The sequence below is a fragment of the Protomyctophum parallelum genome (genome assembly GCF_964188405.1).
Source record: "Protomyctophum parallelum genome assembly, chromosome: 1".
NCBI lineage: Eukaryota > Metazoa > Chordata > Actinopteri > Myctophiformes > Myctophidae > Protomyctophum > Protomyctophum parallelum.
Window position 1 is genome coordinate 98,364,272 of NC_139697.1, and position 13,712 is coordinate 98,377,983.

The 13,712-nt window shown below is 46.8% G+C and overlaps 1 protein-coding gene across 1 annotated transcript; it reads right to left on the reverse strand.

Annotated features, from left to right (window-relative positions):
* Nucleotides 1-482: 482 nt before the first annotated feature.
* Nucleotides 483-13,106, reverse strand: LOC310855821 (actin-binding protein WASF3-like; the record flags this gene model as incomplete). Its single annotated transcript, XM_083760980.1, has 8 exons — nucleotides 483-634; nucleotides 1,009-1,319; nucleotides 3,516-3,707; nucleotides 4,144-4,325; nucleotides 4,542-4,659; nucleotides 6,659-6,812; nucleotides 9,168-9,302; nucleotides 12,974-13,106. 8 exons carry the CDS (start codon nucleotides 13,104-13,106, stop codon nucleotides 483-485), a joined length of 1,377 nt encoding a protein of 458 aa, XP_083617106.1.
* Nucleotides 13,107-13,712: the final 606 nt, after the last annotated feature.

Sequence of the window (13,712 nt, forward strand, 5' to 3'; positions counted from 1 at the left end):
TATCCAAAAACCCACGTCAAAACTGTTCCTGTGTGTGTGGGGAGGAAGGGGAGAATGTTTAGGCCTGTCACAGAGATGCTAAACCATATAATTTATACTATATATCCGATTTAATTTGATAACCACTTAAATGGTGTATAAAAGATCGGTTTCTCCAGATCGGGTCAAATGACTCGATCACCGATGGAGTCATTTGGAGTGAAAATCGTCCGATCGATCACCGATCTATCTATTGCTGAACTGTTATCATTATAGCCTTTAAGCCGGGTCAGTCAGTGTGTCGGAGTTTGATTCTTTTTTGTATAAAACCAAGGACGCTTTTATTTCTTCTCGTCCGTCAGGTCAGTCCGACCAGTCGTGGTCGTCCAGCTCAGAGGTCAGTCCGACCAGTCGTGGTCGTCCAGCTCAGAGGTCAGTCCGACCAGTCGTGGTCGTCCAGCTCAGAGGTCAGTCCGACCAGTCGTGGTCGTCCAGGTCAGAGGTCAGTCCGACCAGTCGTGGTCGTCCAGCTCAGAGTCCTCGTCGTCGGAGTCGCTGTACTCGACGGCGATGCGGCGAGACAAGATGGTGGCCACGTCGTTCCCCATGGGCTCCTGCTGGTTCTGCTGCTCCTGGACCTTCTTCAGCTGGATGCCTGGTGAGGACACACACACACACACACACACACACACACACACACACACACGTTTGAACACTCGGGTTATGTTGGATCCCTGGTGAGTCAGTGCCAGTGCCCACACACGTACATTTTAACACACAGGTTAAGGCACTCACACTCACATTACCACATTTTATTACAAGTGAAGTTGTGGTGCTGCTCGGTGTGTATCCATCAGACATCCATAATGCCTTTACTGTACTGTATATGCCCGGTGTGTATCCATCAGACCAGAGCTCGATCAACAAGAGAGAGAGAGAGAGAGAGAGAGGGGGAAAGAGGCAGACGCACGCAGCACGCACAGCACTTAACGTGCGTGCGTGACTGTATATTCAGTCAGCTGGACTCACCCATGCGTATGGCAGAGAGCAGGTCACTCCTGGCGTCTTTAACCAGCGGCTGCAGGTCCATCCTGGTGGGCTCGCCGTGTCCCGGGTGGTGGTGGTGGTGGTGGTGGTGGGGGTGGGCCGCGGAGGACGGGGCGGGTGGCGGCGGGGGTCCCGGAGGCGGGGGTATGGGTGGGAGCGAGGAGGACGAGGAGTAGCAGCCCTGGCTGACGTACAGAGGGGCGGCTGGGGGAGGAAGCCCACCCTGGGGAGAGCCGAACGCCGTCTGTGCAGAGGGGATGGTCGGGCCCGAGCTCACGGCGTACTCCATTGGGCTGTTGGGGGGAAATGTGGAGAATGAAATCCATTTTATTTATTTTGTGATCTGAGAGAAATATTATTTAAAAAGGTTCACTCCACACCGACACCCCTGATCTAAACCTGGTAGAAGATGAGACTGGTGCATGCTTTAATTGATTAGTTTTTCGTCATGTTTTAGCTTTTTCAGAATTGGGATAGGAAGCAAAGGGTGACTAACTTAAACTTTATGAATGAATGAATGAAATATGTATTTCCGTGTCATGCCACTTTGGCCCATCCCATATGGGATTATATGACACATTTAACGAAGTGCATTGAAAACAACTGACATTACAGTCCTCCCTGTTCACATTCCATAATGCATTATTAAATACATGAATACATATATTTGTACAGTGTTTGAACAAAAATGAAAACAAATAAAACAAGGCCATTTTACATATAAAGGGCCCTCCTTTGAGGCAGCGGTGGCCGAACGGTTTGCGGAGTGGTCTTGATATCGGAAGGTCGCTAGTTCGTATCCCCGGACCGGCACGTTAAAATGACCACCGTTGAAGTGCCCTTGGACAAGGCATTGAACCCCTACCATGAAATGTTCTTGAGCTTAGTCCAGTTATATAGTACCTTTCCTTTCCTCCTAATTGACCTGCAGGCCTTTTCAAGGAATGAGGCAAATGAAAAGGTGTACTTTTGAAATAGGCGTTTCAGTTTCTCGATTATAATGCTCAACATAATCTCTCTCTCTCTCTCTCTCTCTCTCTCTCTCTCTCTCTCTCTCTCTCTCATATTAGCAGGCAACAGTGAAGCACTATCCCTCTCTGTTTCTGGCGCCCCCTACTGGTACTAATAGTCATACAGGTGCTCATTAACGTCACATAGGTGAACACGGACATTGCTGGTTGTAGGAGTGGTTGCACCACTAAAAAACAACAACACTTGGTTTTGTTGCTAAGCTGATCCCACAAGTGTTCCAATTGTGTTGAGGTCTGGACTCGAGGCCATTCCATCCTCTCCACTCCTACATTTTGGAGGTACTCTGTGTTTTCCTGGCTCTATGGGGTGAGCGTTGTCATCCTGGAGGATGGCGTTAGGTCCCAGCTTCTGAAGATATGGGATCGCCACTGGCTCCAGGGGACCGTACCTATGTTCCCTCAGCTCTATGTTCCCTCAGCCTACGACAACCTACCTCCTCCCTCACCCTAACCCTAACCTCCCCCGGGGCAGACACCTAAACCTAACCGCAACCCTCTCCCGACCCGCAGTGCACCCCCGGGGCAGACACCTAAACCTAACCGCAACCCTCTCCCGACCCGCAGCGCACCTCGGGGCTGAGGGAACATAGGGCTGAGGGAACATAGGTATGACCAAGCTGTTGTGGCAAGGGTGAATACCATCCACTTGCCATTTTGGCAAATGTTTTGGGGGCGCTACCCACACATTTTGTTTGTGTTGCTCATTCCACAAATTCCCGATCCTTATACAATAGGTCTATATACCCTTCAGACGTGCTCCGCTTATTTTACGATCATCCTATTCCACAAGGCACTTCCTTGCATCTCTCTCCACGTAACATGCAGTCAGTTTCAGGCAGTGCAGAATGTAAACAAGCGTGGCTACATGCTGCCGTACGGTGCTGAAAACTGTCGTAAAACTTGTTGGAGAAATGAGGAAATTAATCAAATTAATTTAAAAGGTTATAAATATAAATATATAATATTGACTAAAACTAAGGGTATTTTGTCTATAATTAATAACAGTTAGTTTTAGTTAGTTTTGTGAACACACAATACAGTTATAGTTTAGTTATCGTTTTCTAATTTATTTTAATTTTTTATTAGTTTCAGTTACCTACAATGTTTTTTTATATTCTAGTTTTTTAGTTAGTTTTAGTTAACTATTATAACCTTGTTGTTAAGTGGTGGTGAAACATACTTGTAATGGACAGGAGAAAAAAGAAAGAAAGTTACCATGTTTACCCAGGGTAACTGGACTAAGCTCAAGAACTTGTTTACAGCCAGGCCCTGCTCATAGAACATTTCATGGTAGGGGTTCAATGCCTTGCTCAAGGGCACTTCAGCGGTGGTAATTTTAACGTGCCGGTCCGGGGATACGAACTAGCGACCTTCCGATATCAAGACCGCTCCGCAAACCGTTCGGCCACCGCTGCCCCTAAGGAAGTAGGAGGAAGTAGTGGTGGTGGTGAAACATACTTGTAATGGACAGGAGGAGGTATTGGACCGTTGTGAGGAGGTGGTGGAGGTGTTGTTGGGGGGCAGGCGGGGGTCCCAGACCGGTACGTAGCCCCGATGATTTGGTATTCGTGCTCTGCCAGAGGGGACGGGGGGCCGTTCGCCGCCCCACACACGTACCCCGGAGGGGCGGGGAAGTCCGGGAGGTCGGGTCTATAGAACAACCAAACAGACTGAGTTGATCTGTACGGTATTCAATGTTTGGCAGTATAGTGAAAAGTAACAATGTACATTTGCTTAAAGTACTGTACTTAAGTACAATTTAAAGGTTTTTGTACTTTACTTGAGTATTTCTAAATGCCAATACTTTTACTTCTACTCCTCCACGACATCACAAGAAGGCACTGGTACATTAAATAGAGATTAAATAAAAACATTAAAAACTAAGAATTGTTTACAGCATGAAACGAATTCAACGAGAGACCATGCTTTTCTCTAATAATAATAATAATAATAATAATAACTGTATTTATCATATCATATCTGGGGTTTCCAAAACATCGGATAACTCGCACGAGCACACACACACACACACACACACACACACACACACACACACACACACACACACACACACACACACACACACCTGCCGTCCGGGGAGAGGGAGCCTTCGGAGGAGGCGCCCCTGCGGAGGCTGTGTGGATGGCGGTGGTCTGGGCGGAGCTCCTTGTCGAACGCCATCATGTTCCACTCGTGTCGGCGGTTACGAGCCTTCCTCACCTTCTTCACCTCGCGCTGCAGCGTGCTGTCGACGCAGCGCTTCTGCTCCTGGCGACGAGGGAGGGAAGGGAGGGAGAGATTAGCCCCAGGCTTTTATTTTTGTTCGCATTATTCAGCTCAAAAAGAAAAGCCAGGGGGAATCCCACGCTACAAATACCCAACCTGTTAACTATAAGCTTTAACGCGCCATATCTGCATGCTCACGTGTAGGTCGGCCATTTTAGCCTTGCGATGCTGTCGTGCAACGACAAAGTACACGCTCACCCTGAGACGTCTCTTCTCCCTCCTCTTCTCCTCGGTGTCCTGTAACATCTTCTCCTTCCACAGCTCAAAGAAGTACTGTGGGTCTGTGTAGAACTTCATGGCATCGATGTGGTCCTCCCTGCGTTCACATGCACAATATGACCGTGTCGGGATTAACACATATTACCTGAGAACCACATTTACCTACTACAGTATTAATTAATACATTTTTAACTCTTTGAAAGTGTACAAATGTAATGATAATGATCTTTATTGTATTATTGATAGTACAGCAACAAATGTAACCATATGGAGCTGGACCTCTAAGTCCATTTGGTCACATCTGTTCTGTACACATTTTTCTGTTGTATACTGTAAGCGGTGAGGGCGCCCAGAGGCGGGGCCTTGTCACAGGTGTTGTAGTTCATACCTGTAAGCGGTGAGGGGCGGGGCCTTGTCACAGGTGTTGTAGTTCATACCTGTAAGCGGTGAGGGGCGGGGCCTTGTCACAAGTGTTGTAGTTCATACCTGTAAGCGGTGAGGGGCGGGGCCTTGTCACAGGTGTTGTAGTTCATACCTGTAAGCGGTGAGGACGCCCAGAGGCGGGGCCTTGTCACAGGTGTTGTAGTTCATACCTGTAAGCGGTGAGGGCGCCCAGAGGCGGGGCCTTGTCACAGGTGTTGTAGTTCATACCTGTACGCGGTGAGGGCGCCCAGAGGCGGGGCCTTGTCACAGGTGTTGTAGTTCATACCTGTACGCGGTGAGGGCGCCCAGAGGCGGGGCCTTGTCACAGGTGTTGTAGTTCATACCTGTAAGCGGTGAGGGCGCCCAGAGGCGGGGCCTTGTCACAGGTGTTGTAGTTCATACCTGTACGCGGTGAGGGCGCCCAGAGGCGGGGCCTTGTCACAGGTGTTGTAGTTCATACCTGTACGCGGTGAGGGCGCCCAGAGGCGGGGCCTTGTCACAGGTGTTGTAGTTCATACCTGTACGCGGTGAGGGCGCCCAGAGGCGGGGCCTTGTCACAGGTGTTGTAGTTCATACCTGTAAGCGGTGAGGGCGCCCAGAGGCGGGGCCTTGTCACAGGTGTTGTAGTTCATACCTGTAAGCGGTGAGGGGCGGGGCCTTGTCACAGGTGTTGTAGTTCATACCTGTACGCGGTGAGGGTGCCCAGAGGCGGGGCCTTGTCACAGGTGTTGTAGTTCATACCTGTACGCGGTGAGGGTGCCCAGAGGCGGGGCCTTGTCACAGGTGTTGTAGTTCATACCTGTACGCGGTGAGGGCGCCCAGAGGCGGGGCCTTGTCACAGGTGTTGTAGTTCATACCTGTAAGCGGTGAGGGGCGGGGCCTTGTCACAGGTGTTGTAGTTCATACCTGTACGCGGTGAGGGCGCCCAGAGGCGGGGCCTTGTCACAGGTGTTGTAGTTCATACCTGTACACGGTGAGGGTGCCCAGAGGCGGGGCCTTGTCACAGGTGTTGTAGTTCATACCTGTACGCGGTGAGGGCGCCCAGAGGCGGGGCCTTGTCACAGGTGTTGTAGTTCATACCTGTACGCGGTGAGGGCGCCCAGAGGCGGGGCCTTGTCACAGGTGTTGTAGTTCATACCTGTAAGCGGTGAGGGGCGGGGCCTTGTCACAGGTGTTGTAGTTCATACCTGTACGCGGTGAGGGCGCCCAGAGGCGGGGCCTTGTCACAGGTGTTGTAGTTCATACCTGTAAGCGGTGAGGGCGCCCAGAGGCGGGGCCTTGTCACAGGTGTTGTAGTTCATACCTGTAAGCGGTGAGGGGCGGGGCCTTGTCACAGGTGTTGTAGTTCATACCTGTACGCGGTGAGGGCGCCCAGAGGCGGGGCCTTGTCACAGGTGTTGTAGTTCATACCTGTAAGCGGTGAGGGCGCCCAGAGGCGGGGCCTTGTCACAGGTGTTGTAGTTCATACCTGTACGCGGTGAGGGGCGGGGCCTTGTCACAGGTGTTGTAGTTCATACCTGTAAGCGGTGAGGGCGCCCAGAGGCGGGGCCTTGTCACAGGTGTTGTAGTTCATACCTGTAAGCGGTGAGAGGCGGGGCCTTGTCACAGGTGTTGTAGTTCATACCTGTAAGCGGTGAGAGGCGGGGCCTTGTCACAGGTGTTGTAGTTCATACCTGTACGCGGTGAGGGCGCCCAGAGGCGGGGCCTTGTCACAGGTGTTGTACATCTCAGACACGGCGTTGGGGTTGCTGCTCTTGGACACCACCTGCTGGTTCTGGACGGTAGAGCCCTTAAACGCCTTCCTCATGTTGATGTCCTGAAGAGACACTGCAAAACAATAACAAATGAAAAATGGGCTGTATAAGTTCTCGTGAAAAAGAAAAAAATAACGAGAATGACTCGGTCATAACTTTCTCCGGTGTGTTCAGACTATATGGGTTTTATGGGTAAGTCTCCCTTTAGAGGCAGACACTCATGAAAAAGTGCCCAATATACGGTGGTCTTTACGGTCGTTAGTAGGGGTACTAGCAAATGAAGTCCAGGCACTTTTCAAGTAAAAAACAAGCCCAAATTGATTAAATCAATTAATTACCAGCTGCATTATTATCTGTGGGTCTGCTGCTGACGTTATGCCACTTTTTAGCTGCGCTCCGCTGTTATGCTCAAATTAGTGACCCTAAAGAATTCTGAGGCAACATGGCTGGAGACGAGGCAGCCAATCAGAACTGCTCGACTAGCCATGCCGTGCAGACGTTGGGATGTTATGGGTTGTTGCCAGTGGTGGCAACTGTCGTGACAGAAATAAGCTAAGCAGCCTCCAAAAACCAAACCAGGCAAGCAACTGTGAATGAATCCACGTTAGGCTGGAAATATGCAGGCTTGGCAACCAGTAGCAGAAAATGATCTCCAGTGTGTGCTACCCGGTCGGAACTATGGCAAGCTAATATTGACCAGCTTGCAGCTGGTAAAAAAGATTTGCTTGTTTATGAACATCTATAATCAGTGTGCATGTGTCCCAGCCTCTGCCTCAGCTCACAGCTTCACGTTGCGGCGTTCAGACTAGTATGGGTTTCATGCCGTTCAGACTATGGGTTCTATGGGTAAGTCTCCCATTGGCTTAGAGGCAGCCTCTGGATAGACACGCCGCCAAAACACTACAGTGTATAGGCAGTGACATTTTCCACTAAGTGAACATGTTGTCCAGCTGCTTTTTAAAGCAGCTGGCAAAAAAAGGTATGGGGATGGCTTAAAAAAAGACATCACTGATCTCAGTTATGTAATGCTTTCACTAGGCCGCTGCTGCTGCAACCTGTTTTGGCATTAGCCGCACAATTATTACTCAGTCAGTTTTACAGCAATCACAGCTTCACTGTCATTTGGATATGTGGCAGGAGAGAATGAACAACGGAGTAGATAGAATATCCACATAATCTGAAGATAATGCTGAAGAGATTTTAGAAGATGTATAGCCCATTTTGGGGCGGGAACCCCTTTTGGTGTTAGCATTACGTTATGCTTTAGCTATTTAAAAAATTATAATAATAAAGATCTACAAGCTCATAGTGCGCCACTCGGTGGCGCGCTGTGAGATTGTAGATCTGCTATTTTTGAAAAATCAAAGAGTGACTGACATAGAAGATTTTTTTTTAATCTGATCTCAGGTCAGAATGAAAACTGTCAGGATGTAGAAGACATTTTTAGAATCTGATCTCAGGTCAGAATTTAAGTTTGCCTGTTGTCTCAACTATACTAGCCTGGGGTCCACCTATATGCTTTCTATGGCATAGGAGAGAGAGAGAGAGAGAGAGAGAGAGAGAGAGAGAGAGACAGAGAGACAGAGAGGTCAATTTAACAAAGGTGCAGACGATCACAAATCGGCAGAGAGTGATTGACGTTTGCGCTACTCTATGCCGAATTGAAGTGGACTCGGTCCCAGACTTTTTTTTTCCCTTCCTGGAAACGAGGCTACAACTATGCTACCACAATAACCACATCAATACAATTGTGGACGAAATCCTATCCAATGATAACATTATTCTAAGTTTGGGGTCTGAGAGGCTAAATCTCATAAAATGGTGGTCCGTGGCTCAAATGCCGAATAAATAGTGGACCTTGATATGGAAAAAGGTTGAAAACCCCTGGTGTAGCGGGTTGTGTGTCTGATCCAACATTCGGTGACTATAGTGACAACGTGGTTCATTAATATGCAGATTCCAGATAATGACATCTCTAATATATTTTTTATCCCACGATTTTGTAACCCATTTTTCACCCCTGTGTCAATCATCTAATGTGATCCTGGGCTCTACACACCCTCCACCAACCTAGTATGGGATATGGGGGACAAGGGGAGAGCAACGGACTTGAACTCATGCTTCCTTTCATGCCTGAGTGTCCAAGACAAGTTGCTCCTTTACACCTGACAGGGGGGAGTTTCCCTGGTTGGACGTAGCGCCATGGAAGGAGCATGTTATTCCAACCAGTTCCTTTCCCCTCCATCAGGCGCCCCGGCTGGCCAGGGGGAGGCAGTTTAGAGATAATGACATCTCAAGTAGGAAGCTGTGTGTCTGAAATAACGTAAACTGGCCGTGATTCAGTCAAATATAATTGCCGCCGTGTTTTCCTAATGACCCTCCACCCGTCCAGCGCTGTGCCCTGTGTGACCCTGCAGCCCAAACTGACCCTCTTCCACGCTGGAGTCCAGCTGGGTGACCTTGAGCGCCAGGCGGTCGATGCGGTCCTGGAGAGAGTTGGCGCGCACGTAGAACGTGTTGGCCTCGTTGAAAAGTTCGCCGAAAACATTCTCGGCGTGCTTACCTGCAACCCAAGAAGAAGAAAAAAAACAACCCCAGAGCCGTTTTACTCACGCGTTCCATACAAAGTTTATCGTCATTGGTCTATAGCCGTGCTTTAAATGAGCATGATGGGATGCCTAATCGAAACATAAACATCTCTGCTCTCCCAGAGTAGAGCCAGTTGGGTGGCTAGGCTAGCACTTTTCCCGGGATATTGTAGTGGCATCATCTGTCATTATTATTTTATTTTTTTTAATATATCTTTAGTTATAATGAAATTGAGTTTACCTGTTTTTTTTTTAAGGGTAACTGTTGTGAAATCACAATATTACACTCGAGGGTGTGCTACTGTGCTTTACTGTCATAGGTCACTTCTGCGCTGCCTTGCCTACGGAACTGGCCTATCGGCTCGTTTCTGCTGCAACGCAGGCGTGCCATTAATAGCGACTTTAAAGGACCACTTCACCACTTTTCAACCTATCTTCATATAATAGGTCCTCACTAATAATATTGAAAAAATGGCGCAATTTCTTTCTACTCGGTCTGTGTCTCATAGGAGGGCTGTGTGCAGTTCAGAAACCGTCTTCCAGTGACATCATCGATGGGGAATACAAGCTAATAAAAACTGCAGGCTTTCTAGTCCTGAAAAGTTGCAATGCGAAAATGGAAGCCATCGTTCTCACGATAATGAAAATCTAAACATTTTTGTAAAAAACATCTTGTTTAAAAAATAATCTGACTAATGATGATGTCACTGGAAGACGGTTTCTAAACTGCCCACAGCCCTCCTATGAGACAAAAAAAAATCGTGCCATTTTATCATGATTATTAGTGAGGACCTACAGTATTATATGAAGATAGGTTGAAAAGTGGTGTAGTGGTCCTTTAAGCAACAACTGGGACCACCAGCAGTCCTTGAGGGGGTTCCAGGTGGTCCCCAGCTAAATGATGGTAGGTGGTAACCAAATGGACCCTTGTAGATCATTAACTCTTGGACCCGTGGACCGGTAAGGGTCCATTTGGTTTCATTCTACGCTGTCAAGAGTTAAATGATTGTTAAACATTACTTACTTTACAAGAAGTCTAGACAATTAGAGAATGTAGATCGTTTCCCTGTTATCTCTCCTATGGGACCACTTCATACAGCATGGAATTGTGGAACAAAATATTATCCAACGATAAATTAATATTCAAAGTCTTGGTCTGAGACGCTATAAATCTCATCAAATGGTGGTCCATGGCTCAAAGGCCCAATTCATAATGGACCTTGATATGAAAAAGGTTGAAATCCACCGGTCTAAAAGGTTGCCAACTCCTGCTGTATGCCCCCCCCCCACACACACACACACACACACTCTCTCTCTCTCTCTGCCTTCTGTGACACTAAGCTTTAGTAAGCCCTAAGCTTCTTTAACTTCACAAACCCGTCCCACTACAAACACACACAACACAGACGTCGTTATGCAAAACACACTCAAACCACACAGAGCTGCACGAGTGGCGAGTGAATATTTACACTTCAGTTAGCGGGTTAAAAGTACAGCTGTATATATTATATGACATATGTGACCAGATTTGACTGCAGAGAGACTGCCATTGCGCAAATTCCAGCTTTTCACCAGAGGAACCAAAATGAGTTTATAGCACAGGCAGACTCTTCACATACTAGAGCATGTCTGAAATAAGGGTCAGAGCTGAAATCGACGTTAGAGACCACAGAAGACATGTAAATATGAAATACATGCTTATACATGTAGCTAGGTCACCTAGCTACATGTATAAGCATGTATTTCATATTTACAGGTTCACTTCTGTGGTCTCTAACATTACACCTAGCCTAGGTGTAATGTTAGAGACCACAGAAGTGAACCTTTCAAGCCTGTTTTCTCAACTCGCTGTTTTCTGCAAGCCATTACTCTATAAGCCATATCTCCAAAACTGGCGGGCCAAACTGAACAACCAATATGTCAATTTGAAGCTATGATTCCCTGCTTTCATATGACATGAAAAAACGAAATTTAAAAAGAAATCCAACGGCAGTCCCTCAGTCAAATTTAGTCACATATGTATATGGTAGTTGTAACTGCTAAATGCCTAAATTGTACAATCCACATGCAGGTCATTCACGAGTCAAATGTTACTTTGCTATAGAGCGTATAAAGTGAGTAACATAGTGAGTGGCAAAGTGAGCGTATAAAGTGAGTAACATAGTGAGTGGCAAAGTGAGCGTATAAAGTGAGTAACATAGTGAGTGGCAAAGTGAGCGTATAAAGTGAGTAACATAGTGAGTGGCAAAGTGAGCGTATAAAGTGAGTAACATAGTGAGTGGCAAAGTGAGCGTATAAAGTGAGTAACATAGTGAGTGGCAAAGTGAGCGTATAAAGTGAGTAACATAGTGAGTGGCAAAGTGAGCGTATAAAGTGAGTAACATAGTGAGTGGCAAAGTGAGCGTATAAAGTGAGTAACATAGTGAGTGGCAAAGTGAGCGTATACAGTGAGTAACATAGTGAGTGGCAAAGTGAGTTTAACGTTTAATGGCATGATTTCTGCCACTCAGTAGCAGTGTTGTTTTTGGAAGCAAATTTCTATTTTAGTTTAAGTCATTAGTCTCTTGAATAGTTTTCACTTAGTTTTAGTCACATTTTAGTCACCTGGAATGTTCTAGTAGTGTTTAGTCTAGTTTTAGTCGACTAAATGTCATATGATTTTAGTCTAGACTAAATCAACTGTAGATTTTGTCGACTAAAATGTGTTTTGACAGGCCTTGATGTCATTGTAATGACATATTTTACACTTTGGTTGCATGCTGAAAATAGCAGATATACAATCTCACTTGTGAGATTTTTTTTCCTGCTATTTTCATCATGCAACCAAAGTGTAAAACTGGATCTCTTGTCCACTAGTCACTTCCTAACATTTTAGTCTAGTTTTTATTTGTTGACAATTGTCAGTATATTTAGTCTTAGTTTTAGTCATCATAGATTCGTTTTTATTTAGTTTTAGTCAGTGAAAAAAGGTATTCGACGGACATTTTTCGTCTTAGTTTTAGTCGACGAAAACAACACTGCTCAGTAGGCGTTCCCACATAAACTTCCAGGTATGATGATGATGATGTCACGTGTCGCGCATTGCCTAATCTCACCCTTGACGACTAGAAGCCTTTTATAAAAACCTAAACGACGCGTTGTCGAGCTTGTATAGATCTGCTACAGTATGTCTTTACATTTTACTAGATCTCTTCTCCACTAGTCCCTCACTAACTAACATTTTGTCTAGTTTATTTATTGATTGATGAAATTGTCATTATATTTAGTCATCATATAGCTATGTTTTTATTTTGTTTTTATTCCGTTTTTCTCAGTGAAAAAAGGGTAGTCGAGGAGCATTTTTTTGTCGTAGTTTTAGTCGACGAAAAGTGTAACCGCGCCGCCTTTGAACGTTACTACACATTGTGAATGTACTGTACTGTGGTGTTAGCATTATCTTATGCATTAGCTACTGAAAAATAGCAGATCTACAAGCTCATAGCGCGCCACCGAGTGGCGCGCTACGAGCTTGTAGGTCTGCTATTTTTGAAAAATCGAAGAACGACTGACATCATAGAAACGCTTTTTCAGAAAACTGTCAGGATGTGTAGAAGACATTTTTTAGAATCTGATCTCAGGTCAAAATGGGTTTTAAAGTCATTTTTACTCAGACTGCTGAGCTGGCGGATGATGGCCGACAGGGTGTTGTTGGTGACACATTCCAGCTCGGTGCCGATCCCATCGGGCACTGCCCCGTGGCACAGGTGGCGAGGCTGGATGGTCCTCTTCACCAGTGGCATGATGACCCCCACCACCACCAGACCCTCACGTCTGGACCGTAACACCTGCAGGGAAACATCAAACTGGACTTTAGATTTACAATTAGGGATGTCCCTAATTGTCCTTTTTTTGCTTCCGATCCGATCCCGATCGTGGCCTTGTGGTTAGAGTGTCCGCCCTGAGACTGGGAGGTCGGGGTTCGATCCCCGGCCGCGTCATACCAAAGACTGTAAAAATGGGACCCAGTGCCTCCCTGCTTGACTCTCAGCAATAAAAGGGTTGGATTGCGGGTCAAATCTACTAATCAAATGATTCCCGAGCGTGGCGCACGCTGCAGCTCACCGCTCCTTGGCTGCGGCTCACCGCTCCAAGAGATGGGTCTGGAAATGCGGAGAACAAATTTCACTGCGGTAACGTGTGTGACAAATCGTATGACTTTGACTTTGACTCCTCACTCAATGTGCACTTTGCAGTTTGGGCAACTCCAAAGCAAACTCCACATGCCCCAACATTGTATTTACCTGCCATATAGTGTAGACCCCTTACCACTGTGTCGGATCTGTGGTTACACTGGCATATTCACCGATACCGATATGACCCGATATGACAAATAAGGGCCGATCCGA